Source organism: Saccopteryx bilineata, chromosome 3 (genome assembly GCF_036850765.1).
Source record: "Saccopteryx bilineata isolate mSacBil1 chromosome 3, mSacBil1_pri_phased_curated, whole genome shotgun sequence".
In the NCBI taxonomy this organism is placed as follows: domain Eukaryota; kingdom Metazoa; phylum Chordata; class Mammalia; order Chiroptera; family Emballonuridae; genus Saccopteryx; species Saccopteryx bilineata.
The window spans coordinates 314,786,423-314,814,088 of NC_089492.1; the positions used below are offsets into that span (position 1 = coordinate 314,786,423).

General features: G+C 42.9%; 2 protein-coding genes across 3 annotated transcripts in view; both read right to left on the reverse strand.

Moving 5' to 3' along the window:
• The window catches only part of LOC136332314 (zinc finger protein 234-like), a 171,288-nt gene extending 143,661 nt beyond the window's left edge, over positions 1 to 27,627 (reverse strand). For both annotated transcript variants that reach the window (XM_066271874.1, XM_066271867.1), the window contains exons 1-2: positions 27,594 to 27,627; positions 24,558 to 24,606 (exon numbers count right to left, since the gene is read on the reverse strand). In XM_066271874.1, the coding sequence (XP_066127971.1) occupies positions 24,558 to 24,572 (15 nt within the window). In that variant the 5' untranslated portion in view covers positions 24,573 to 24,606; positions 27,594 to 27,627. The remainder of the gene's footprint in view (positions 1 to 24,557; positions 24,607 to 27,593) is intronic.
• On the reverse strand, positions 1,519 to 27,666 carry ZNF45 (zinc finger protein 45). Its single transcript, XM_066271880.1, has 5 exons — positions 27,594 to 27,666; positions 24,558 to 24,606; positions 12,971 to 13,097; positions 10,799 to 10,891; positions 1,519 to 4,861 (listed from the first exon to the last, which is right to left on the reverse strand). Exons 2-5 carry the CDS (start codon positions 24,570 to 24,572, stop codon positions 3,087 to 3,089), a joined length of 2,010 nt encoding a protein of 669 aa, XP_066127977.1. The 5' UTR covers positions 24,573 to 24,606; positions 27,594 to 27,666; the 3' UTR covers positions 1,519 to 3,086.

Genomic DNA, 27,666 nt, shown 5'->3' on the forward strand with positions numbered 1-27,666 from the left:
GAGCCTCATCCGGAAATGACAAAGTTGAGGGTTTGGTCCCTGGTCAGGGCACACACGGGAAGCAACCAGTGAATGCACGACTGAGTGGAACAACAAATGAATGCTGCCCTCCCCCCTCTTCTCTCTCTTCCTTCCTCTCTGAAAAAAAAAAAAAATTGAGCCCTGGCAGGATAGCTCAGTTTGTTGGAGCATTGTCCTGGAGTGCTGAGCGCAGAGGTTGCCGGTTTAATTCCCCCATCAGGGCACATACAGGAAGAGCTCAATGTTCCTGTCTCTCTCTCTCTCCCTGCCTCTCTCTCAAAACAAAACAAAGCTACATATGGCAAACGGATAGACACATAGATCAATGGAACCAAATTAATAAAGACCAGAAAGATCCATGCAAGTATGGTCAGATTTTCCACAAAGGTGCAACAGGAAGTCACACTTTAACTCACATGGATCATAGCCCTAAATGTAAAACCTGAAACCATAAACTTTTCAGATTAAAAAAAGAAGATAAACTTGTTATTAATCAATGTTACTTCAATAAATTTAATTTTTAAGAAAGGAGAAAAATCTTTGTGACCTTTGATTAGGCAGGGTTCTTATATCTGAAACCAAACGCACAATCTATGGAAGACAAATATTAAACAGTATCAATTAAAAAAACTCTCCATCTCTGAAAAATAGTTAATGGAATAAAAACACAATTCACACACAGGGATAAAATATTTGCAGACACATAACTGACAAAGAACATGTATCTAGAACATATAAAGAACACTCAAAAATCAAGAACAATGTCTGACCAGGCAGTGGCACAGTGGATAGAGTGTTGGTCTGGGGTGCTGAGGACCCAGGTTCAAAACCCTGAGGTTCCCAGCTTGAGTATGGGATCATAGACATGACCTCATGATTACTGGCATGAACCCAAGGTCGCTGGCTTGAGCAAGGGGTCACTCACTCTGCTGGAGCCCCCTGGTCAAGGCACGTATGAGAAGCAATCAATGAACAACTAAGGTGCCCAACAGAGTTGATGCTTATCTCTCTCCCTTCCCGTCTGACTGTCCCTCTCTCACTAAAAAGAAACCAAAAAAACCCACAAGAGTTTACATAAGAAAATAGAGTATATGGATAGCAAACACTCATACATGCAAAGATGCTCATCACAGTAATTAGACAAATGTAAAAAAAATGAGATACCACTATAAACCCATTGAAATGCTAAGAAAACTCTGATATTCACTAATGGTGGGAATGCAAAATGGTATGTCCATTTTAGAAAAGTTTGTCAGTTTTTCATGAAGTAAAACATACTCTTATGCTACAACCCAGTGATCCCACTCTTATGTGTTCACTAAGACAAATAAAACTTAAGTTAACGTACAAACTTGTATGTGAATGTTTATAGCTGCTTTCTTCATAATTACTAAAAACTGAAAACCCAAATATCCTTGAAGTCATAAATGGATAAACAAAATATGGTACATCCACGTAAAAGAATACCACAGTAATAAAAGGACGACTGACACATACTTCAAGATTGATGAATCTCAGAAATCCTGTTAAGTGAAAGAAGCCAGACTTCAAAGGTTACATACAGTATGACTCCATTTATATGACATTCTAGAAAAGGTAAACTATACAGTCAGGAAACAGGACAGTGGTTGCTAAGGATGTCAGGTGTATGATGGGAAGAGTGGTTGACTACAAGAGTAAAAAGGAATTTTGGGGTGGGGGGTGCTGGAACTGTTAAATGTCTTGATTGTGGTTGTAATAATATGACAATAAGCTTTTGCCAAAACATAAAATGATACATCAAAGATTTCATTTTACTGTATATAAATTATTCCTTAATTTTAAAAAGTTAGTGTATAAGATTTTCATTTGATGCCTTTTATCTCAGAAGGACTTTTTATCATAAAAGGATGTTGAATTTTGTCAAATGCTTTCTCTCAATCTACTGAGATGACCATATACATCTGATCAAAAGAATTCAGACACAAGAGTACAAAATGAACCACAAGGAGTATATACTGAATCCACATGATATTTGTTGCTCCTGGAAACCAGATTGACTGGAAATGTGCAAAAGGAAATATTCTGGTTTAACAGAAAACTGGTCTTCGTAATTACACAAGTGTACACCTTTGTCAAAATTGATGAAACTGCAAACCTGAGATTTATGCATGTTATTGTATGCGAATTATACCTTGTTAGCTCACAAAAGTACTGGTCACAACCAGCTGAATGATTTCTGGACACTAACTGGGTTGCAACCTTCAGTTTGATAAAACACTAGTTCACAAGACCTGCACGTTAGTGACTTGTGTCTGTGTGTCTAATTTAAATGTTTTCCAACCCTTGTAGAATTCCTCTGCTAAGTACAATTTTATAAAAATGTTTAGAGATGAAAACTGAAAAAGGATTTCAAATATGGCTATTCTCTTTTACTCTTTTAACAATTACTGAACACCTACAACGTGTTAGGCACAGAAAAGGCAGGTAGATTTGGCATCAGCAAAGTTGCTACCCTCTTAACACATATTCTAGGCCAATGGTCGGCAAGCCACGGCTCGCGAGCCACGTGTGGCTCTTTGACCCCTTGAGTGTGGCTCTTCCACAAAATACCACGTGCAGGTGGCGCTACCTTGATAAGTAATGTACCTAACTATATAGTTTAAGTTTAAAAATTTTGGCTCTCAAAAGAAATTTCAATCGTTGTACTGTTGATACTAGGCTCTGCTGACTAATGAGTTTGCTGACCACTGGGCCTGGGGAACAGATTCCGGCATTTCCATCTTAGTACTTAGTTACCTTCCTATCAGACTCATCCTTCCTAAGACTCTTCTGTAAGAGCTGATAAATGTCAAGAGTCTGCATGAAGTCCTTATGTCCCCACTCTCATAAGGCTTCTCTGCTGTGTGGTCACCCAAACTCTGACACGTCGAGTTCTACCTGAAATACGGACTCTTTCATAAAACAAACGTTTTATATCCCGTAACAGGTCAGATAACTGAACTATTTCAGGTATTTTGAGGTATGAAAACATGTAATTTTATCGAGCTTCTTTCCTGAATGGATTTTCTGATGAGGGGAAGTCCTTAATCACCCTCATCTTCAGCATGGACTCGCTGATGAATTATAAGACTTGAGCTCCAACTGAAACCTTTCCCACACTCCTCACATTTGTATGGTTTTTCTCCAGTGTGGACTCTCTGATGGGCTTGCAGGTATGAGCTCCAACTGAAGACCTTCCCACACTCCTCACATTTGTATGGTTTCTCTCCAGTGTGGACCCTCTGGTGGGCTTGCAGGTATGACCTCTGTCTGAAGCGCTTACCACACACATCACATCGGTATGGTTTCTCTCCGGTGTGGACTCCACGATGAGCCAGAAAATTTGAAGCCCGACAGAAGCCCTTCCCACATTCCTCACATTGGTATGGTTTCTCTCCTGTGTGGCACCTCTGATGGGCCTGGAGCTGTGAACCCACACTGAAGCCCTTCCCACACTCAGCACACTGATACGGTTTCTCTCCCGTGTGGATTCTTTGATGCACCTGGAGACTTGAGAATTGACTAAAGGCCTTCCCACACTTCTCACATTTGTAGGGCTTCTCTCCTGTGTGGATTCTACAATGGACATTCAGATCTGAGCTCCGACTGAAGCCCTTCCCACAGGTGCCACATTTGTACGGTTTTTCTCCAGTATGGCCTCTCTGATGGGCCAGAAGATTTGAGGCTTGACTGAAGCCCTTCCCACACTCCTCACATTTGTATGGTTTCTCTCCTGTATGAACTCTAAAATGAATGTTAAAATCTGAGCTACGACTGAAGCCTTTCCCACATGCATCACACTGATATGGTTTCTCACCAGTATGGCCTCTCTGATGGTCCAGAAGATTCGAGGCCCGACAGAAGCCCTTCCCACACTCCTCACATTTGTATGGTTTCTCTCCAGTGTGGCTTATTTGATGGGCTTGAAGGTGTGAACCCACACTGAAGCCTTTCCCACACTCCTCACACTTATATGGCTTCTCTCCTGTGTGGGTTCTACAGTGAATGTTAAGGTGTGAGCTGTAACTGAAGCCCTTGCCACATGCATCACATTTGTACGGTTTCTCGCCCGTGTGGATTCGCTGATGAGCCTGTAGGCGTGAACGCCAACTGAAGCCCTTTCCACACTCTTCACATTTATAAGGTTTCTTTCCCAAGTGGACTCTCTGATGGACTTGAAGATATGAGCTCTGACTGAAACTGAGTCCACACTCCTCACATTTATAGGGTTTCTCTAATGTTTGGATCACAGAAGACTGACAATGTGAACTTTTCCCGACATTTCTCCCACACTCCTCAAATTTGTGTGCATTTTCTCCTGTAGGAACTCTCTGATGAAGGTATGACCTCTGACTAAAACTCTTACACGACGTATCATATTTGTATGATTTCTCTCTACTGTGCACTCTCTGGTGGGCTTGAAGACTTGAAAACCGACGGAAGGTGTTTTCACATTTTTCACATTTATAGGGCTTCTCTCTTGCAGGGACTATCTTATTAATTTGAATACAAGAGTCCTGAATAAAACCTTTCTCACAGTCCTCTTCTTTGTAGGGTTTTTTTCCAGCGCGGACCCTGTGGTGAACCTGAAGATGTGAACCCTGATCAAAGCCTTTACCAAATCCCTCACATCTATAGAGGGCATCACCTTGTTTTTCCAGCTGAGAGTCAGTTCCTTGAATATTGATTATGGATTCCTGACATCTGAATAAATCCATGGTAACCTGTTGCCAAATTTGTGAGCAGAAAAATTCTTCATGTGAAATTCTTCTTAATCCAACTTCTTGAATAATCTCCACATTATTTAGATTCTTGTCTCCTAAAAGAATAAGGAGAATTTGGTGAATGCTTTGTTCAGAAATGTCAAGGTTACAGACTTAGGCCTATACCCTAAGGCTTTATTGAATCAGGAGAAAGTTCCATTTTTTAAACAATTTCTTTAAATATATATATATATATATATATATATATATATATATTTTTTTTTTTTTTTAATTCATTTTAGCAAGATAGGAAGGGAGAGAGAGACAGGAACATCGATCTGCTCCTGCATGTGCCCTGACTGGGGATCGAACCTGCCACCTCTGTGCTTTGGGATGCTGCTCTAACCAACTGAGCTATCTGGCCAGGGAAGAAAGTTCCATTTTTATCATCACGTAACATGTTCATTTACATGACTCTGGAAACCAAGAGACGGCCCACCAGGCTTCCATTCACTATGTATCAACTAGACCCACTTAGATCATACTGAGTTTCATAAATGAGCTACAGGTTAGAAATTTGGTGCCTACAGAGCAAGAAAGACACTTTCTTGACACCTCCACAACCTCAGCAGCCCACAACTCCTAGTCCTCAGCAGTCAGGGGACAGGCTTCTGAACAAGGCTCAACCAGTCAAGAAGAGGCCTTATCTGCTCCGCCTGCTGCTGTTATTAATCTCTGTGGAGAAGGAAGCTGTATGCAGACACAGGCAGTTCAGTTGCGATTCTTGCATCACCAAATGGCTGCGGCAGCGGCGGCAGTACACACAGCTCAGGTACGTCGTCGCCAGCATACAGGCAGCCAGGCAAAAAGTAAAATGAAGTGAGGCATGCCAACTACTCAAAACTCTGAGTCTTAGACTACGTTTTCTCTTTTTAAAAAACGTAAGAGCAAGGCCCTGGCCAGCTGGCTCAGTGGTAGAGCGTCGGCCTGATATGTGGAAGTCCCAGGTTAGATTCCCGGCCAGGGCACACAGGAGAAGTGCCCATCTGCTTCTCCACCCCTCCCCCTCTCCTTCCTCTCTGTCTCTCTCTTCCCCTCCTGCAGCCAAGGCTCCATTGGAGCAAAGTTGGCCCCGGGCACTGAGGATGGCTCCATGGCCTCCACTTTAGGTGCTAGAATGGCTGTGACTGCAGCAGAGCAAAGCATCACCCCCTAGTGGGCATGCCAGGTGGATCTCAGTTGGGCACATGCGGGAGTCTGTCTGTCTGCACCCCCCACCCCGCCCTTCTCACTTTGGAAAAATACAAAAAAAAAAAGTAAGAGCATTGAATCAAAAGGACTCTGAGTTGCTATTTCAGTTTTGTTTTTTAAAACGTGTCAGTATTTTACATTGCCAGATGTACAAAATTTATACAAAAGCAGAACCCTATGATTTAAAAATAAAAACAGGGAACTGCTTTAATGAACCATTAGGGTTGGCTTCCTTAAGTTGCTGCTTTTTCAAAATGGTTTCACTTTACATAACACATACAGAAGAGGCCTCAGAAATACTAGAACATCTTTGAGAAGAATATAGTATAAAAAGATATTTAGTATAAAAGGTTTATAGCCTGACTGGGCAGTGGCACAGTGGATGGAGCATCAGACAGGGATGCAGAGGATCCAGGTTCAAAGCCCCAAGGTCACTGGCTTGAGCGTGGGCTCACCTGGCTGGAGCATGGGGTCGCTGGTTGAGCATGGGATCATAGACAGGACCCCATGGTCGATGGCTTGAGCCCAAAGGTCAATGGCTTGAAGCCCAAGGTCGCTGGCTTGAGCAAGGGGTCACTTGCTCTGCTGTAACTACCCCCCCGCCTGGCCTTCAAGGCACATATGAGAAAGCAATCAACGAACAACTAAGATGCCACAATAAAGAATTGATACTTCTTATCTCTCTCCCTTCCTGTCTGTCTCAATCTGTCCCTCTGTCTCTGTAACAGAAAAAGAAAAAAAAAGTTTATACAGTGTAACAAATACAGTTTTTACAATTCTGTTTTGAGAAAAAGAAAAAGAAAAATACTTCTTAGAGAATCTTTACGAAGATGAAGCTGTATCTTAACTAAAAGCCTTGTTTTCTGCCCTACTGCATGCACATCTGACCAAAATGCTCAAAATGTCTAGTGAAATCCTAACAGACAGATTATCAGATGTCCCCAGATGGCTGGTTGGAAAGCCATGTTTGGGAGAAAACACCTTAGCACCCAAATGCCTCAAGTTCAGAGTGTGAGCAGAGTGGTCCTTCACCTCCTGCTGGGAAACATTCTTCAGGAGAACAACTGGGATGGGGGCAGGTTTACAGTAATAATATACACTGCTCTCAAACTCATAGCAATTAAAGGTCCTATAACCTGAAGCAGGAGAAAAGGTAAAAAATGAAAAGCTAATCTTTTATGGCATAAGTAGGACATAGACTAGATTCTCAAAGTCAACACTGGCCAGAAGGGTTATGTTCCTGGAACTCTGCTCTACCAACTACCCAGACAGCTTGCTACTTACTTCTTTTCAGGTCTCTCTTCACATAACACCTCATCAGTGAGGCCTTCTACCACCCAAAAGCAAACAGTAACTTCTCCCTGTCGCCTGGACACCCACAGCCCTGGCACTCGCCATTCACCTTGCCCTGCTTTATCAACAACCCACATCACCATCCGACATACCTGTGTTCTTCATATTCCCCCACTTGCAGCAATATCCGTGAGGGTGAGCATTTTATATCGTTCACTGCTTTCTTACCATTCCCAGGACACTGCCTGACACAGTGTGCAATAAATATATGCTGAGTGGGTACATCAATTCCAGTTAACTTCGTCGTCAGTGTCTGAGCTGCTTTACTATTAATTTCTCTTTTTTATGAAGTGAGAGTCAGGGAGGCAGAGAGACAGACTCCCCCGAGCCTCAACTGGGATCCACCTGGCAACCCTTGGCAACCCCTGTCTGGGGCCAATGTTCTGCCCATCTGGAGCTGCTGCTCTGTTGCTTGGCAGCCGAGCTATTCTAGCGACTGAGGCAGAGGCCACGGAGCCATCCTCAGTGCCCACGGCCAACCTGCTCATTTGAGCCATGGCTGCGGTAGGGGGATGAGGAGAGGAGGAGGAGGAGGAGGAGGAGGAGGAGGAGGAGGAGGAGGAGGAGGAGGAGGAGAGAGAGAGAGAGAATGCGTGAGAAGAAGGGGGAGGGGTGGAGAAGCAGATGGGCGCTTCTCCTGTGTGCCCTGGCCAGGAATCCAACCTGAGACTTCCACACACCAGGCCGATGCTCTACAGCTAAGCCAACCGGCCAGGGCTGAGCTGCTTTCCAAAAGTAAAAGAGCTTTTTCAAGTTACTTGAAAATAATGGGAAAGAGGTTGGAAACAGCAACTTTGCTACGAAGTTATACAGCCTCATCAGGCATAGGGCTAAACTAAGTAGATGTGGCTGATGAGAAAATCACACTGATCACAAAGTCATGGCAGAAATCACTCAGGAGGGAAAAAACATAAAAATGAAAGTGGCCACAGGGCCTATGGACTGCTGGCTTCTCTAATTTTTGTACTTCCTTTCTGTGTGTGTAAATTTTTTCCTTTTTCAAGTAGGAGTCAATATTTAGAGTCCCAAGAAATATTTAGAGCCCCTGTGAAAGTAGACTGTCAGAGTGATGAATATGATACATTTTTCTTTATGGACCACACCATTGTTTTTCAAGCTGAAGGCAGGACTTAGAGAGTTTGAAATGAGTTTAGCAGCTTTTGACGAGCATTACCAAAATAGAGAAATATCAGAAGTGCTTTGTAAGCAGTAAAGGTACCCCTGTGTAAAATGGTTATCAAGAAACTTCATTCTAAAAAGCAGTTCTTTAACTAGTACCACCTCAATAAATTCAATTAAGAAGTAAATGACAATAAAATAAAAAGCAGGTTTTTATCAAGACAGTAGAATTAACTACTAAAGCTGCAGGAAAGCCACCGGGGAAAACAATAATCAATTTAGTTATAGGTGAAAAGCTAAGCTTTCGATTGCTATGGATTAATACATATCTACATATATCCAAAACCACCTAATAAAACTAGATACTCACTAGTGGTGGTGGGGCGGGGGGAGGCTGTTCTAAACTATGCCTTCATCACACATTTTTTTTTTAGGGAGAGAGTGAGGGACAGACAGGGACAGATAGACAGGAAGGAAGAGAGATGAGAAACATCAACCCGTAGTTACAGCCCTTTAATTGTTCATTGGTTGCTTTCTCATATGTGCCTTGATGGGGGGGGGGCGCTCCAGCTGAGCCAGTGACCCCTTGCTCAAGACAGGAACTTTGGGCTCAAGCCAGTGACCATGGGGCCATGTCTATCCCACACTCAAGCTGGTGAGCCCGCGCTCAAACCGGAAACCTTGGAATTTTGAACCTGGGTCCTCAGCATCCCAAGTCGACACTCTATTCACTGCACTACTGCCTGGTCAGGCTCATCACACAGTTTTGATTACCATATTTTAAGAATCTCAGAGATCGATGGAGAAAGGTACACTAAACATTATTTACTCATTCATTCATTCGATAAACATTTATAGCACACCAGCCCTTTTCCAAGTCTGTTCCATACACTGAGGACACAGCTATAAAGAAAACAGGCCCTGGTCAGTGGGCTCAGTGGTAGAGTTTTGGCCCGGTGTGTGAATGTTCTGGGTTCGATTCCTGGTCAGGACACACAGGAGAAGCTCCTCCACCCTTCCCCCTCACTCTTCTTCTTTTTTTTTTTTTTTGTCTTTTTCTGAAGCTAGAAACGGGGAGAGACAGTCAGACAGACTCCCGCATGCACCCGACCGGGATCCACCCGGCACGCCCACCAGGGGGCAATGCTCTGCCCACCAGGGGGCGATGCTCTGCCCCTCCGGGGCATCGCTCTGCCTCGACCAGAGCCACTCTAGTGCCTGGGGCAGAGGCCAAGGAGCCATCCCCAGCGCCCAGGCCATCTTTGCTCCAATGGAGCTTTGGCTGCGGGAGGGGAAGAGAGAGACAGAGAGGAAGGAGAGGGGGAGGGGTGGAGAAGCAGATGGGCGCTTCTCCTGTGTGCCCTGGCCGGGAATCGAACCTGGGACTTCTGCACGCCAGGCCGACGCTCTACCACTCAGCCAACCGGCCAGGGCTCCCCCCCCACACTTTTCTATCTCTCTCTTTCCTGCAGCCAAGGCTCCATTGGAACAAAGTTGGCCTGGGCGCTAAGGATGGCACCATGGCCTCCAACCTCAGGTGCTAGAATGGTTACAGCTGCAACAGAGCAATGGCCCAGATGGGCAGAGCATCGCATCCTAGTGGGCTTGCCAGGTGGATCCTGGTCTGGCGTATGTAGGAGTCTATCTCTCTGCTTCCTCGCTTCCCATTTAAGAAAAATACAAAAAAAAAAAAATAGAAAGAAAACAGAATTTCTCTTTTCCTGAGATTATTTCCCAGTGGAACTACAGTAAGATAAAATACCCCTTAATATGGTAAGGGGTGATCCATGCTCAGATACCAACTAAGACAGGGTAAGGGTAGGGAGTGGAAGAAGACAGTATTATGAACTGAGAGATCACGGGAGGTCTTTATTATGAGGTTAACATCTGAGAAAAGCCCTGAATGAAAGGAGGGAGGGGCCGGGAAAATGCAGGGAAACAATGCTCCTGACAGAAGGAACAAGAAGAGGGAGACAGACCAAGAGGCAAAACTGGGTGGAACAGACTGACAAGGGGGAAAGTGCCCAGTCACGTTTACAGAGGGGTGGGGAGAGGGAGCAGCAGCCATGGGGAACATTTAAGCAACTCTGTGCACTTGGATTGTCCCTGGATCAGATCAGAAGCTAGTAGAGGTTCTGAGCAAGGACTGACAAGATCGGACAAACATTCATAAGAAATCGCTTCGAGGGGAGAACTGATTATGAAAATGCAGAACAGAACAGTGAGAGTGATACAAAGATGGTCACAGAAATCTGCACACGAGGCACGACTCGGGCAAGCCTCACGGCGGTAGAGGTGACAGAAGCAGCAGACTGAGCTGCACGGCTCACCTGGGGGGTGGCTCTGGGCTGCTGTCCGCACTGCCCAGCGCTTTTCTTCCCTCTCTGACTGGGGGGTTCCACCTGCTGTGAAGGACTGATGTCCTGTGAAAAGGCAACGACAAACATTTCAAATTAATACAGTAAAAGTCAAAATTACTAAAAAAAATGTGATTTCTCATTGCATCACCTTCAGGACATCAAACTGTTAGTTATGACCCACCAGAGGAAATACGTTTTATGCAAAAACCCAGGATATGTAGAGGGAAGTATAAACTACTGGGAAAAAAAACACTAATGGCCTGACCTGTGGTGGCACAGTGGATAAAGTATCAATCTAGAACACTGTGGTCACTGGTTCGAAACCCCGGGCTTGCCTGGTCAGGGTACATATGGGAGTTGGTGCTTCCTGTTCCTCCCCCCTTCTCTCCCCCCCTCCCGTAAAAATAAATAAAAAATCTAAAAAAAAGCTACTGAATTGTAGGTATATTTTAATGAGTGAATTGTATGGTAGGGTAGGGTATGTGTACGTAAATTATGTCAATAAGATCGTTAAAATAGAAAAGAAATGTCTGTTTTCATCACACCCTCCCCATCATCGCTCACACTGCCCTCGGCACAGGCTGCAGTGTTTCCTGCCATGTGCAGCTACTGCCACTGTGACACAGGCTATTTTAATTTATTTTAAGAAATATTGGGCCCTGGCCGGTTGGCTCAGTGGTAGAGCATCGGCCTGGTGTGCGGGGGACCCAGGTTCGATTCCCGGCCAGGGCACATAGGAGAAGCTCCCATTTGCTTCTCCACCCCCGCCCCCCCCCTTCCTCTCTGTCTCTCTCTTCCCCTCCCGCAGCCAAGGTTCCATTGGAGCAAAGATGGCCCGGGCGCTGGGGATGGCTCCTTGGCCTCTGCCCCAGGCGCTAGAGTGGCTCTGGTCGCGGCAGAGCGACGCCCGGGAGGGGCAGAGCATCGCCCCCTGGTGGGCAGAGCGTTGCCCCTGGTGGGCATGCCGGGTGGATCCCGGTCGGGCGCATGAGGGAGTCTGTCTGACTGTCTCTCCCTGTTTCCAGCTTCAGAAAAATACAAAAAAAAAAAAGAAATATTGGCACTCATATGACTTCACACACATGGAATCTGATGAACAAAATAAATTAGAAACAGACTCACCCGGAGACAGCAGGCTGATAGCTGTCGGTGCAGGGATGGGTGAGGGAGGTGGAGGGATAAAGCAAAAAAGAAAAAAGAGAAAAAACTCATGGACACCGACAACACTGTGGTGACTGCTGGGGTGGCGTGTTGGGGGGTGGGGAGAGGTGGAAGGGGGGTGGGGGGTGGGGAGAGGTGGAAGGGGGATGGGGAGAGGTGGAAGGGGGATGGGGGATGGGGAAAGGTGGGAGGGGGTGGGGGTGGGGAGAGGTGGGAGGGGGTGGGGGGGATGGGGAGAGGTGGGAAGGGTGGGGGGTGGGGAGAGGTGGAAGGGGGGTGGGGGGTGGGGAGAGGTGGAAGGGGGATGGGGGATGGGGAGAGGTGGAAGGGGGGTGGGGGGTGGGGAGAGGTGGAAGGGGGATGGGGAGAGGTGGAAGGGGGATGGGGGATGGGGAAAGGTGGGAGGGGGTGGGGGTGGGGAGAGGTGGGAGGGGGTGGGGGGATGGGGAGAGGTGGGAAGGGTGGGGGGTGGGGAGAGGTAGAAGGGGGGGTGGAGGTGGGGAGAGGTGGGAGGGGGTGGGGGGTGGGGAGAGGTGGAAGCAGGTGGGGGGGATAGAAATGGATAAATGGTGATGGACCGAGACTGGACTTGGGGTGGGGAACACATAATGCAGTATATGGATGATATGTTCTGGAACTGGGCACCTGAAACCTGCATAATTTTCTTAACCAGTGTCACCCCAATCAATTCAATAATAGAGGGTAAAAATATGCTAGCACAATTTCCTAAACGGCTGCCATGACCCATTATTGGAAATGATTACAATTTGGGAAAGGCCAAAAACATATAACAGTCACACTGTCAGTTATACTTTATTTACAAAACACACTTCAGCTGGGGAAGGAAGACCAGAAAAATGCCATCATTGTGTCTCATGCTGCTTAGAAAACTGGCAACCCGTTGAAGAGCTCCAGAGCCCTGCACGTCCAGGGACCCAAACACCATAGGGGCTGAAGTTCAGTCACAGCGCCTGTGCTCACCCACAGAGACCAGGTTCCTGAAGTTCTCCAGCATCACGTCTCGGTACAGCGTCCTCTGGGACGGGGCCAGCAGCCCCAGCTCCTCCTCCGTGAAGACCACGGCCACGTCCTTGAAGGTCACCGCCTCCTGCAACAGCAAACACATGTAGCCTCAACCTCACCACTGGGACGAGGGCAGTGCTGGGAAAGTGTAAAGACTGTACAAAGTGGTTGCAGGTTCTAGGACACCAGAGTCAATTTTATTATAATATTGTTAAACATTCCAAATAATACATATTATGCTTTAGATCTTTTTCTTTTCATAATAAATGCTAGGGGGAATAAAGTTTTTACATGGATACTATAGTTCCCTGTTTAATGATTGTCTCTGGATAAGTTCCAAAAAGTGAAATTACAGCATCAAAGAATATGCAACTGCAAAATATTATGCATAATGGCAGATTTTCTTTTCAACTCTTGCCCTATTTCTACTTCCTAATTCTCCATATCACACACAACACCAAATACAACTGATGTTTTTAAATCCTAGGTAATCTGGCCAATAAAAAGTTACTTTGGTTATTTTCACTTATTTGACAATTAATAAGCTCATAAGCCTGACCAGTCAGTGGCACAATGGATAGAGCCTCGGACTGGGACACGGAGGACCCAGGTTTGATACCTCGGGTTGCCGGCTTGAGGATGGGCTCACCAGCTTAACCACAGGGTCACTAGCTTGAGCGTGGAATCATAGACATGATCCCATGGTCGCTGGCTTGAGCCCAAAGGTTGCTGGCTTGAAGCCCAAGATTGCTGGCTTGAGCAAGGGCTCACTTGCTCTACTGTAGCCCTCCAGTCAAGGCACATACATATGAGAAGCAATCAATGAACAACTAAGGTGCCACAACAAATAATTGATGATTTTCATCTCTCTCCCTTCCTATCAGTCTGTCCCTATCTGTCCCCCTCTCTGTCTCTGTCAAAATAAATAAATAAATAAATAAATAAATAAATAAATAAGTAAGTAAATAAATAAATAAATAAATAGACTCATCATATTCTCATCTATTTACTGGCCATCTTCACTTTTCCTTTAGTACTTGTTTGTTAATAGTTCTTGCTCCTACTCCATTTGGGTTTTTTTTTTAATTTCTTTCAGACAATTAAATTTAACAAGGTGACACTGGTCAACTACACTACATAGATTTAGAGAAAATATCTCCACATCATTTGGACAGTCGATTATGTTGTATATCCATCACCCGAAGTAAAATCATCCTCTGTTACCCCTATTTGTTTCTCTTTATGGCCCTCCCCCACCCTACCCCTTTCTTCCCCTCCCCCCCCTCCCCCTGGTAACCACTGCACTCTTATCTATGTCCAGGAGTCTCAATTTTGTGTCCCACCTATGTATGGAATCATACAGTTCTTAGCTTTTTCTGATTTACTTATTTCACTCAGTATAATGTTATCAAGGTCCACTCATGTTGTCATAAATGATACTATGTCATTGTTTCTTATAGCTGAGTAGTAATCCATTGTATATATGTACCACATCTTCTTTATGAATCCTCTATTGAAGGGCATTTTGGTTATTTCCATGTCTTGGACACCGTGGGCAATGCTGCAATGAACATGGGGGTGCATGCGTCTTTAAATACCAATGTTTTCGAGTTTTGGGGGTGCTCAGTAGCAGGATTGCTGGGTCATATGACAGTTCTATTCTCAATTTTTTGAGAAACCACCATACTTTATTCCATAATGGTTGTACTAGTTTACATTCCCACCAACAGTGAATGAGGGTTCCTTTTTTTCTGCAGCCTCTCCAACACTTGTTATTACCTGTCTTGTTGATAATAACTAATCTAACAGGTGTGAGGTGGTATCCCATTGTAGTTTTGATTTGCATTTCTCTAATAGCTAGTGAAGATGAGCATTTTTTCATATATCTATTGGCCATTTGTATTTCTTCTTGAGAGAAGTGTCTGTTTATGTCCTCTTCCCATTTTTTTTTTTTTATTGGATTGTTTGCTGGTTTCTTGCTGAGTTTTGTGAGTTCCTTATATATTTTGGATATTAACCCATTATCTGAGCTGTTGTATGAAAATATCATCTCCCATTTAGTTGGCTGTCTGTTTTTTGTCGGTTTCTTTTGCTGTGCAGAAGCTTCTTAGTCTGATGTAGTCCCATTCATTTATCTTTGCCTTTACTTCCCTTGCCTTTGGGGTCAAATTCATAAAATGTTCCCTACGGCCAAGGTCAATGAATTTAGTACCTATGTTTTCTTCTATGTGATTTATTGTTTCGGATCTTATATTTAGGTCTTTAATTCATTTTGAATTAATTTTTGTGCAAAAAGTCAAACTGTTTTGTGCAAAAAGTCAAGTTTCATTCTTTTGCATGTGGCTTTCCAATTTCCCCAGCACCATTTATTGAAGAGGCTTCCTTTTCTCCATGGTGTGTTTTTGGCTCCTTTATGAAAGATTTGACCATATATATGTAGTTTTATTTCTGGGCTCTCGATTCTGTTCCATTGGTTTATTTTTCTGCCAACACCATGCTATTTTGACTATCGTGGTTCTGTTGTATAATTTGAAGTCAGGTATAGAAATGCCTCCAGCTTTTTTTCCCCTTTAGATCACTTTGGTTATTGGGGGTTTTCTTAATGGTTTCATATAAACCTGATGGTTTTTGGCCCTGGCCGGTTGGCTCAGCAGTAGAGCGTCGGCCTGGCGTGCGGGGGACCCGGGTTCGATTTCCGGCCAGGGCACATAGGAGAAGCGCCCATTTGCTTCTCCACCCCCACCTCCTTCTTCCTCTCTGTCTCTCTTCCCCTCCCACAGCCAAGGCTTCATTGGAGCAAAGATGGCCTGAGCGCTGGGGATGGCTCCTTGGCCGCTGCCCCAGGCGCTAGAGTGGCTCTGGTCGTGGCAGAGCGTCGCCCCTGGTGGGCGTGCCGAGTGGATCCTGGTCAGGTGCATGCGGGAGTCTGTCTGACTGTCTCTCCCCGTTTCCAGCTTCAGAAAAATACAAAATAAATAAATAAATAAATAAACAAATAAACCTGATGGGTTTTGTTCCATTTCTTTAAAAAATGACATTGGAATTTTGATGGGAATTGCATTAAATCTGTATATTGCTTTGGGTAATATAGCCATTTAAACTATATTTATTCTTCCTATCCAAGAACAAGGAATATTTTTCCACTTCGTTGTGTCTTTTTCGATTTCCTTTAATAATGCTTTGTAGTTTTCAGTATATAGGTCCTTTATATTCTTTGTTATGTTTATCCCTAGGTATTTGTTTGTTGTTGTTGCAACTGTAAAAGGGATTATTTTTTAGTTCAATTTCCAAAGTTTCATTGTTGGCATATAAGAAAGCAACAGACTTCTGTATATTAATTTTGTATCCTGTGACCTTACTGTATTGGTTTATTGTTTCTAATAGCCTTTCTGTGAAGTCTTTGGGATTTTCTACCTACAGGATTGTGTCATATGCAAATAGTGAAACCTTTACTTCTTTCCCAATATGAATGCCTTTTACTTCTTCCTCTTGTCTGATTGCTCTGGCTAGAACTTCTAGCCCTAGGTTAAATAGGAGTGGAGAGAGTGGGCAGCCTTGTCTTGTTCCTGATTTTACAGGAAAAGTCTTCAGTTTTTTACCACTTAGTATGATGTTAGCTGATGGTTTGTCATAAATGGCCTTTATCATGTTCAGATATTTTCCTTCTATACCCATTTTGTTCAGTGTTTTAAACATAAAATAATGTTGTATTTTATCAAATGCCTTTTCTGCATCTATTGATAGGATCATATGTTTTTTGTTCTTTGTTGATATAGTGTAGTACATTAATTGTTTTATGTATGTTGAACCATCCTTGTGCTTCTGGAATGAATCCCACTTAATCATGATGAATTATTTTTTTTAATGTGTTGTTGTATTCGATTTGCTAGTATTTAGTTTAGGATTTTCACATCTGTGTTCATTAGAGATAATGGTCTGTAGTTTTCTTTTTTGTGTTGTCCTTGCCAGGTTTTGGTATGAGGGTTATGTGGACCTCATAAAATGTGTTAGAAAGTATTGCTTCTTTTCTATTTTTTTGGAAGACTTTGAGAAGGATAGGTACCAAATCTTCTTTGAATGTTTGGTAGAATTCACCAGTGTAGCTGTCTGGTCCCGGACTTTTATTTTGGGGGAGGTTTTTGGTAGTTGTTTTTATTTCCTCCCTGCTTATGGGTCTGTTTAGGATTTCTACTTCTTTGTGATTCAACCTAGGAAGATTATATTGTTCTAGGAATTTACCCATTTCTTCCAGATTGTTGAATTTGGTGGCATTTAGTTTTTCATAGTATTCTACAATAATCCTTTGTATATCTATGATATCTGTGGTAATTTCTCCTTTCATTTCAGATTTTGTTTATATGAATCCTTTCTCTTTTTTTCCTTAGTGAGTCTTGCCACAGGTTTGTTAATTTTGTTGATCTTTTCAAAGAACCACCTTTTCTGATCTTTGTTGTACTGATTTTTTCCTATAACTTTCTGTTCTCAGTTTCATTTATTTCTGCTTTAATTTTTATTATTTCCTTTCTTTTGCTGGCCTTTATTTCTCTAGTTATTTAAGATGTAAAGTTGTTTACTTGGGCTCTCATTTTTTAATATAAGCCTGTAATGATATGAACTTCCTTCTTATTACTGCTTTTGCTGCATCTCAGAGATTCTGATATGTTGTTTTGTCATTTTTCGTTTGTCTTGATCCCTTTTATTTCTTCTTTGATCTAGTCATTTTTTAGAAGTATGTTGTTTAATTTCCACATTTTTGTGGGTTTACTTATTTTTTTGCAGTTGAGTTCTAGTTTCAAAGCCTTATGGTCAGAGAATACACTTGGTATAATTTCAATCTTTCTGAATTTGTTGTTAGTTTTGTGGTCCAGCATATGGTCTATTCTTGAAAATGTTTCATGTACATTGGAGGAAAATGTATACTCTGACGTTCTGGGATAAAATGTCCTGTGGATGTCTATTATGTCCATTGTTTCATTTAAGAATGGTATTTATTTATTGATTTTTTTGTTTGGATGAACTACCTAAAGCCATCAATGGTGTATTGAGATCTCCAAATATGTATGATTGTATTTTTGTCAGTTTGTATTTTTAGATCAGTTAGTAGATGTTTTACATATTTTGGTGCTCCCTGGTTTGCTGCATATATAGTAAGAAGTGTTGTGTCTTCTTGATACAATGTCCCTTTTATCATTATGAAATGACCATCTTTGTCTCTGATTACCTTTGCTTTCTTGTAGTCAGCATTGTCAGAAATGAGTATGGCTACACCTGCTTTTCTTTGGATATTATTTGCTTGGAGAATCATTTTCCAACCTTTCACTTTGAATCTATTTTTATCTTGTAGCTTAGATGTATCTCTTGAAGGCAGCATACAGTTGGGTTTTGTTTCTTGATCCAATCTGCTACTCTGTGCCTCTTTATTGGAGAGTTTAATCCATTTACAGTTAGTGTAATTATTGATACTTGAGGATTTCCAATTGCCATTTTATATACTGCTTTCTGATAAATGTGTTTTCTTTTTTTTCTGTCATTTGTTTTTGTTTGGTGGAATTTCTTACTTCTGTCCTCTGTTTCTTCTTTTTTTTAAGCTATGTGTTTCAGTAGTGGCATTTTCAGGAGTGGTTACCATTAGATTATTAAAAGATTATCATATTTATTAGAGTCCATTCTCTCATGAGTGCTTCTGCACTCCATCCTCTTTTGCTACTGCTGATCTTTATCCTCTCCCCTTTTATGTTATTATTGTCACAGATTATCCTTGTTTTTATTGTGATCTTGTTGGAGCTTTTACTTGTAGTTTTGTTTTGTTTTGTTTTTTGTATCTGTTCGCATAACCCCCTTTAGTATTTCCTGTAGAGGGGGTTTTCTGGTGATAAATTTCCTCAGATTCTGTATGTCTGTAAATATTTTCATTTCCCCTTCATATTTGAAGGTTAGCTCTGATGGATATAGTATTCTTGGCTGGTAGTTCCTCTCTTTCTGCAGCCTTTAAATATTGGGATCCAATTTCTTCTGGCTTGTAGAGTTTCTACTAAGAAATCTGATGATAGTCTAATGGGCCTTCCTTTATATGTTATAGTCTTCTTTTCCCTAGCTGCCTTGAGGATCCTCTTTGTCACTGATTTGTGATAATTTCATTACAATGTGCCTTGGAGTAGATCTGTTTGGGATGGGGTAACTTGGTGCTCTGTTTGCTTCTTGGATTCGAGGCGCTCTTTTCACAGGCTTAGAAAGTTCTCATTGATTATTTGTTTCAATGTTCTCCATTCCTTACCCCCCTTCTTCTTCTAATATAGCCATTATTCTTATATTGTTCTCTCTGATGGAGTCAGACAATTCTTGTAGGGCTTTCTCATTTTTTAAAATCTGTGAGTCTCTCTTTCTCTCTCTCTCCTTCTCTCTGTAGTATATATTTCTAGTTGCCCGTTTTCAATGTCACTAATTCTCTCCTCTATCTGGCATGTTACATTAACTAAGCTTGTTATCTCACTTTTCAGTTCATGTATTGAGTTTTATCTCTGGTTCTTTTTTATAGTTTCAATTTCCTTGGTGAAGTACTCTTTTTGTTCATTAAGTTGTTTTTGAGATCACTAAATTGCCGTTCAGTGTTTTCTTGTCTTTTTGAGTATTTTTAGAACTTCAAACTTGAATCCTCTGTCATTTAGCTCCAATGTTTCCAGGTAATTGAGATTTTTTTTTCCTGAAGATTTTTCATCATCTATCTGAGCTATGTCTCTGTCTTGTATATCCATATTTGATTTCCTTTTCCTTGATGGCATTTAAGAGTGGTATTGTTAATAACACTAATAAGATAACTAAAAATAAATAAAAATAGAAAAAGTACAGTGAAAAAATGAAAATTCTAAAAATAATAAGTAGAACAAAAACTACAAATAGTAAGAAGCAGAAACTGAGCCCTGGCCAGTTGGCTCAGTGGTAGAGCATCAGCCTGGTGTGCAGAAGTCCCGGGTTCGATTCCTGGCCAGGGCACACAGGAGAGGTGCCTATCTGCTTCTCCACCCCTCCCCCCTCTCCTTCCTCTCTGTCTCTCTCTTCCCCTCCCACAGAGAGGCTCCATTGGAGCAAAGATGACCCAGGCGCTGGGGATGGCTCCTTGGCCTCTGCCCCAGGCACTAGAGTGGCTCTGGTCACAACAGAGCGACGCCCCGGAGGGGCAGAGCATCGCCCCCTGGTGGGCAGAGCGTCACCCCCTGGTGGGTGTGCCGGGTGGATCCCGGTTGGGTGCATGCGGGAGTCTGACTGTCTCTCCCCATTTCCAGCTTCAGAAAAGTAAAAAAAAAAAAAAAAAAAAAAAAAAAAGCAGAAACTGAGAAAAAAATAAAATAAAAAACAAGCAAAATACCACAAAAAGAAGCATGAGTCCAAAATATAATAATGTGACAAAAAATGATGTTCGGGTGAGAGAAAAAAAGAGAAAAAAGAGGAGAGAGAAAGGGAAGAAAAGGGAAGAGAGAAAAAGTATAAAAGAGAAAGTGTCAGAAATGAAACCCTTATAAAAACCAAGAGTAAAGAATTAACAACTAAGGATAATCAAATTCAAATGGAAAAAAGAGAAAGGAGAAAAAGAAGACAAAATGAGAATAAGCAAAAAAAAAAGTATTTTTTCTAGTTTTAAGAGGTAACATTCTTTTTTCCAGCAGGAAGCACTATACTATAAGATTTGTCTCTGTGAGATTCCTGGGTGGAGTTCTGCTGAGGCATTGCTGCTGTAATGATGTAGGCAGGGCCGTAGATGCATTGGTAGAAGGGGCCTGTTAGGGCTTTGCAATTTTATGGCTCTAGCAATGGCTGTCTTGGATCCTCTGGCACCCCTACCCACATCCCAATAGAGCAGGGGATCAAGCACCTGGGCACCTTTGCCTATCACAGGAGAGAGGAGCCTGGAGACTCAGCTGAGGGGAATCTGCCACTGCCACTGGTCGCACAGCAAGGGGAACAACGCAGGTCCCAGGAGGCTGGGGTGACACAGCCTGGTCCCTCCTCCAATACCACTTAGAGCACAGCCCTGGGCAGGGCAGGAGTTGCATGTCATGAGCTGGTGCCCAAGCTTTGGGAGCAGGTGAGGTGCAGATCAAAGATTGAGCATGCCTCAGGCCATGCAGGTCAAACTGCACAGGCCGTGCGGGCAGATCAAGCATGCCTCAGTGCCCCGCTGGCTGATCTCCATGGGCTATTCACATGCAAAACTCGGGAGTGTGCCATAGGTTTTGCACGCACCCAGTGCCTGTGATGGCAAAGAGGTGTAGCAAGAGAGGCCAGGAACTAGCCCTGCTCCAAGTGTTGGTTGCTGGCCTTATTTTAGCTCCTTCCTCTCAGCCTCACCTCTTGTCCAGGTTCCAAAACAAAGCCCATGCTAAAAGTGCCTCGCTCTCTCAGATCAGTGAGGAAAGAGACAAACTCTGTCCTCTAGCTTTTTTCTTCCATGAGCAGATTCTATCTTTGATCCCTTCTCATGCAATCATACCTTTGTCTATCTGGTGTGTGTATATTTCAGGTTCATCTGGGGTTTTTCCTCTGCATAAAGTTGTAGAATGCTGAAATTTCAAGGGAAGAGATCGGGAGTATCTTCTCACACCACCGTTTCTCTGATGTCACCACATACATGATCCAGCTGGGGTATTTTATTTTATGACGCTGTAAAATTTCTACTAGAGGTTTTTAGTTTTGTTTCTTTAGCATATATAAGTATTTTCAACTACATTTTGCTATTAGTCTTGTGGAGCTTTGTGTACAGCCAAGATTTTTCATCCTTGACATTTTGGGGCAGATAATTCTTCATTGTGGGGGCTGTCCTGTGCACTGTAGAATGTTTAACAGAATCCTGATGTTCTATGCACTAGATATCCATAACATCCTTCAAGTTGCAACACTAAAAATATTTCCAGGTGTTGCCTGGATACACAACTGCCCATGATTAAGAATCACTGGTGGAGAGACAAGATGGCGCTGGAGTAGGTGGACGTACCAACATCCACCTCCCAGAACCAAAGTGGATTAAAAAATAATTTTAAGAACTATCATCTGGAAAAAACAACTTTGGACTAAACTAAGAGGACTCTTCAACCAAGGAACACTGAAGAAGCCACACCGAAACTGCTTAGTGTATCCCAAGGTTCTCTTTACCAAGCCACAGTCACAGAGCTCCAGGGAAAAGCACCCTGGTCTCATCTCTCCAGGCAGAGGAGAACAGAAGCTCCATCTCTACACATGCTGCAAATGGCTTTTCCAGTCTACCTGAATCATTACCAGCTAGAAGCAGTGGTCATTAGGACTTGGATGTGAGCTGCAAAGTATAGAATTGTGACAACAATTCCAGTGCCATGTGGACTTTTCCTGGATGTGGACTTTTCCTGGACTCCTGCTCCTTGTGACAGCTCCTAACAGACTGAATAGGGGTTGGGTTGCATTTTTCAGGGATTTGGCAAGGTGTTGGGGCCAACTTGGACTTGGTGAACATGTTAAGGACACTACTCTTTTATGGATTCTTGCTGCATTGGCCAAGAGTTTGCTTAAAGGCTTTAATCACTGTAAAAAAAAAAAAAAAGAATCACTGGTATACAGAATTGTCTGGTGCAGCAGACAGCAGAGAGAAGATGGGGCCAATGAAAGGTGGCCAGGGAGAGGCAGTATTATTTGTTGAGTCTTCTATCCACCAGGATAATTTGACACCACACACAAAGGGCTAAGTCCCTGCTTGGAGAATTCTTTTCACTTGCCTCTCTATCTTTATCGAAGTAAAATTCTTGGTGGCTGGCCTGTGGTGGCGCAGTGGATAAAACATCTACCTGGAACACTGAGGTCGCCAGTGTGAAACCCTGGGCTTGCCCAGTGAAGGCACATACGACAATCAACTACTACGAGTTGATGCCTCCTGCTCCTCCCCTGCCTCTTTCTCTTTCCTCTTTCTAAAATCAATAAATAAAATCTTTAAAAAAGAATTTAAAAACTAAAAACAAAAATAAATAAATAAAATAAAATTCTTGGAGTCTTCTAGCATCAGTTGGATGTTTGGTTTCCTGTGTGTCCTTAAGCAGTTTTCTGAAGTTCCACAATCCCATTTCTTTGTAATAAAAAACTACAGATGAGACCAAGTGCTGCCCACTAAGGCTGGTCTGAGACTAAATGCAGTAAGAAATGTATCTGGCAAGTCCTCTTGTACTATACTTTTAAAATTAAGTACATCATTACTTTGATAAAATAAATTAATACATAGATAAAAATGTATACCAATAAATAAAACATGCACAGGATATGACTCAGAAACAACCTAGCTTTCTTATATGCAAACATTTAATAATAATTTCTCTGTGTGAAATATCAAAGACATATTGAAATATTCTACATACAAAACACCCAAGGTTCTGCGTATTAAATATGCTTTTTCAATTTGGACTTCCTAAAATATTAAAAACAAAAAATGGTAAACTTTCCAAATTCCCTTTTGAGGAGAACGGTTATATCAGGAAAACTGTTAATACAATGTGCATTAAAACAGTAAAAATTCTAAACTACCTTATGTCCACGAATTGGGAATAGTTATGAGATACACACAGAGTACATCAAGTCAAGGGAATATATGTTGCCATTAAAAATGCAGGGTACAGGCCCTGGCTAGGAGGCCAAGTGGACAGAGCATCATCCAGGCATGCTGAGGTCACAGGTTTGACCCCAAGACAAGGAACAAATGAGAAGCAATCAATGAGTGCAAAATTAAATGGAACAACTAAGTGGAACAAAAAGTTAATGCCTCTCTCTCTCTCTCTCTCTCATCAATGGAAAAAAAATTAATTGTATGGTATATTGGCCCTGGCCAGTGGCCCAGTGAATAGTGTCAACCCACTGTATGAACGTCCCAGGTTCAATTCCTGGTTAGGGCACACAGGAGAAATGACCATCTGTGTCTTTACCCCTCTCTCTCCCTCTTCCTTTCCTTCTTTCCCTCCTGCAGCCACTGGCTTGATTGGTTCGAGTCTTAGCCCCAAGCACTGAGGATAGCTCAGCTGGTCCAAGCGGTCAGCCTCAGGCACTAAAAATTGCTTGGTACTGGAGCATCAGCCCCAGATGGAGTTGCTAGTTGGGTCCTGGTCAAAGCACATGTGGGAGTCTGCCTCACTATCTCCCTTCCTCTCACCTAAAAAAATAAGAAACGTAGGGTATATAATATTAATGAGAAAAGACAGTATTTGAGAATTTTAACTATACAATAATTACAAATATAGTTATGAATGCATGTGAGAAAAAGAACATGAGAAAATAAAAACATTTTAAAAGAAAAACAGTAGTAACCAGTATTTATTTTTCACTGCTACAGACTATTCTACTCTGATCTTATTTTGAAATTATAAAGTGATAATACAACAAAAATTAAACTACAGTAAAATAAAAAGTAGTGATCATCTCACACACGAGGGTCCCAAATGTCTACTGTTTTCTTTAATCCTTCCCCAGAAAAAGGTACAGAATGTGTCTAATCATAGAGAAATGAGATGACAATCTAAAACCTAAACTGGCAAACCCAACTCACCTTGAATTTGGTCATTCTGTTGCCTTCTCCTTCTGGGGAAGGGCTGAGTCTTGGGGAGGCACAAGGGGAAAGGAAAAAAAGCCATTAGATTCTGGCCAAGGATGTCACTAGCTCATATGGCTGCTAAACGTGAAAAAGCAATGGCCCCCTCCTGGGGGTAGCCTGATGAACAAAGACAGGACTGGGGCCCGGGGACCACTTACCCTTCAGCCAAGAGCCCCTGCACAGTGAACAACTCTCCCAACCACACATGGTGGCTCTAATACAAGTTCATGTAGCTCTCGTGGTATGAGTGTGATTCCGGGAGAGTGGAAACAGAGTCAAGTATAGTCGTCCCTCACTGTATCATGGTTCCCTTTTTGCAATTTCACTGTATCACGGATTTTTAAATTGTATATATCTAATTTAGTATCGCAGATTTTTCGCTATGTCACGGGATTTTGCAATATATAGGTATTTATATATATATTTATTATTTTAATGATTTTTGCAGTAAAATAAGCAAAATAAGTATGGGAAAGGTTAATAACAGTGTGGGAAAGGTTTATAGGAGTGTGGGGAGGGTTTATAAAGCCTTAAAATATATATAAATAATAAAATAAATATAAAGGCACTACTTCACAGATTTTTGCCTATTGGGGGGTTCTGGAACCGAACCCTTGCAATAGATAAGGGACCACTGTACCCAAATTAAGAGAGTAATCCCTGGGCCTGACAGGTGGTGGCACAGTGGATAGAGCATCAATCTGGGATTCTGAGGTCCCAGGCTCAAAACCCTGAGGTCGCCAGCTTGTGTGCAGGCTAATCCTCCTTCACCAGCTTGATCCCAAAGGTCACTGGCTTAAAGTCCAAGGTTGCTGGCTTGAGCAAGGGCTCACTGGCTCGACTGGAGCCCCTGGCCAAGGCACATATGAGAAGTAATCAATAAACAACTAAGGTGCCACAACTACGAGTTGATGCTTCTCATATCTCTCCCTTCCTGCTTCCATCTCTGACTCACACACACACACAAAAGAGTAACCTCTGGGACTAACCGGCACTACTCTGCTACTTATTAGCTGTGAAATCTCGGGCAAATTATTAACATCTTCACACCTTCATTCTTTCATCTATAAAATGGAGGGATTAACAGTGCCTATCTCAGAGGACTGTTGTAAACATTAAGTGAGCAGACAGCTCAAAGAACACTTTTAGGGAACCTTATTAGTAGCAGCAGGAAAGGAAGCAATATTCACTAACATAAAACCTGTCCTCCTAAGTGGCTCCTATCAATGGAGCCTTCAGAGGTTGCTGTGCTATCATATGAATGTCAACTTTAACCTCTGAAATACGTTATTCTCTCTTGGTTTTCATACTTAATTTGATTCCTTTGCAATAATATTTAAGGTTACATAGACAGTTTTTTCCTGTACACAATATACACACAAAAATTTAGCATCTTAACTATTTTAGGTAGATAGTTCATTAAGTGCATTCACACTATTGTGCAACCATCACTGCTATCCATCTCCAGAAATTTTTTACCATCCCAAACTGAAACTCTGTACCCATTAAACAATAACTACCCTCAGCTGCTGCTAGACACTATTCTTTCTCTATGAATTTGACTATATTGATGACTATTTTTTTTTTTTCATTTTTCTGAAGCTGGAAACAGGGAGAGACAGTCAGACAGACTCCTGCATGAGCCCGACCGGGATCCACCCGGCACGCCCACCAGGGGGCGACCTCTGCCCACCAGGGGGCGATGCTCTGCCCATCCTGGGTGTCGCCATGTTGCGACCAGAGCCACTCTAGCGCCTGAGGCAGAGGCCACAGAGCCATGCCCAGCGCCCGGGCCATTTTTGCTCCAATGGAGCCTTGGCTGCGGGAGGGGATGAGAGAGACAGAGAGGAAAGCGCGGCGGAGGGGTGGAGAAGCAAATGGGCGCTTCTCCTGTGTGCCCTGGCCGGGAATTGAACCCGGGTCCTCCGCACGCTAGGCCGACGCTCTACCGCTGAGCCAACCGTGATGACTATTTTTTAAAAGCTATAAAGTGGCCCTGGCTGACTGGCTCAGTAGCAGAGCATTGGCCTGGTGTGTCCAAGTCCTGGGTTCAATTCCTGGTCAGGGCACACAGAAGAAGCGCCCATCTGTTTCTCCACTCCTCCCCTCTCACTTCTCTCTCTCTCTTTCTCCCCCTCCTGCAGCCATGCTCAACTGGAGTGAGTTGGCCCCGGGTGCTGAGGATGGCTCCATGCCTCTGCCTCAGGTGCTGAAAAATGGCTCTGGTTGCAATGGAGCAAGGGCCCCAGGTGGGCAGAGCATCACCCCCTAGTGGGCTTGCCAGGTGGACACCAGTTGGGGTGCATGCGGGAGTCTGTCTGTCTTCGCTGTCCCTCCTCTCACTAAATGAAAAAAAATTTTTTTAAATAAATAAATAAAAGCTATAAAGTCACCTGACCGGTGGTAGTGCAGTGTATAGAGTGTCGACCTGATGCTGAGGACCCAGGTTCAAAACCCTGAGATTGCTGGCTTGAGCATGGGATCATAGACATGAACCCATGGTCACTAGCTTGAGCCCTAGGTCACTGGCTTGAGCAAGGGGTAATAGCTCGGCTGGAGCCCCTCAGTCTAAGCACGTGAGAAGCAATCAATGAACAACTAAGGTGATTCAACTGCATGTTGCTGCTTCTCATCAGTCTCCCTTCCTGTCTGTTTGCCTGTCTCTGTCTCTCTTGCTAAAAAAATAAAATAAAAATAAATAAATAAATAAATAAAAATAAAAGTCCTTGCTAAATTTACTCTGTTAAGAGTAGGATCTTAAAAAGACTATCAGGAAAATGAAGAGAAATGAAAAACCTGTGATTCTTCAGAATTTACTCAACCGTAAGTTAGATAATCAGCATGTCATTTAAATGAGCAAGCTATAGTGATCACAGTAATGATAAAAACAACAGAAATGGCAGTGTTTAACATGAAATAAGCACTAGGGACGTGTTAGGGGCCTGTGAAGTATGTGGTACACACAGTTTTATTAAGAAACCGCCCACATACCTGTGAAGAAGCTGCTGTTATACCAGTCGTGTGACTTTGGTCCAATCACTTACACCTCTGTGGTCATCCTCAG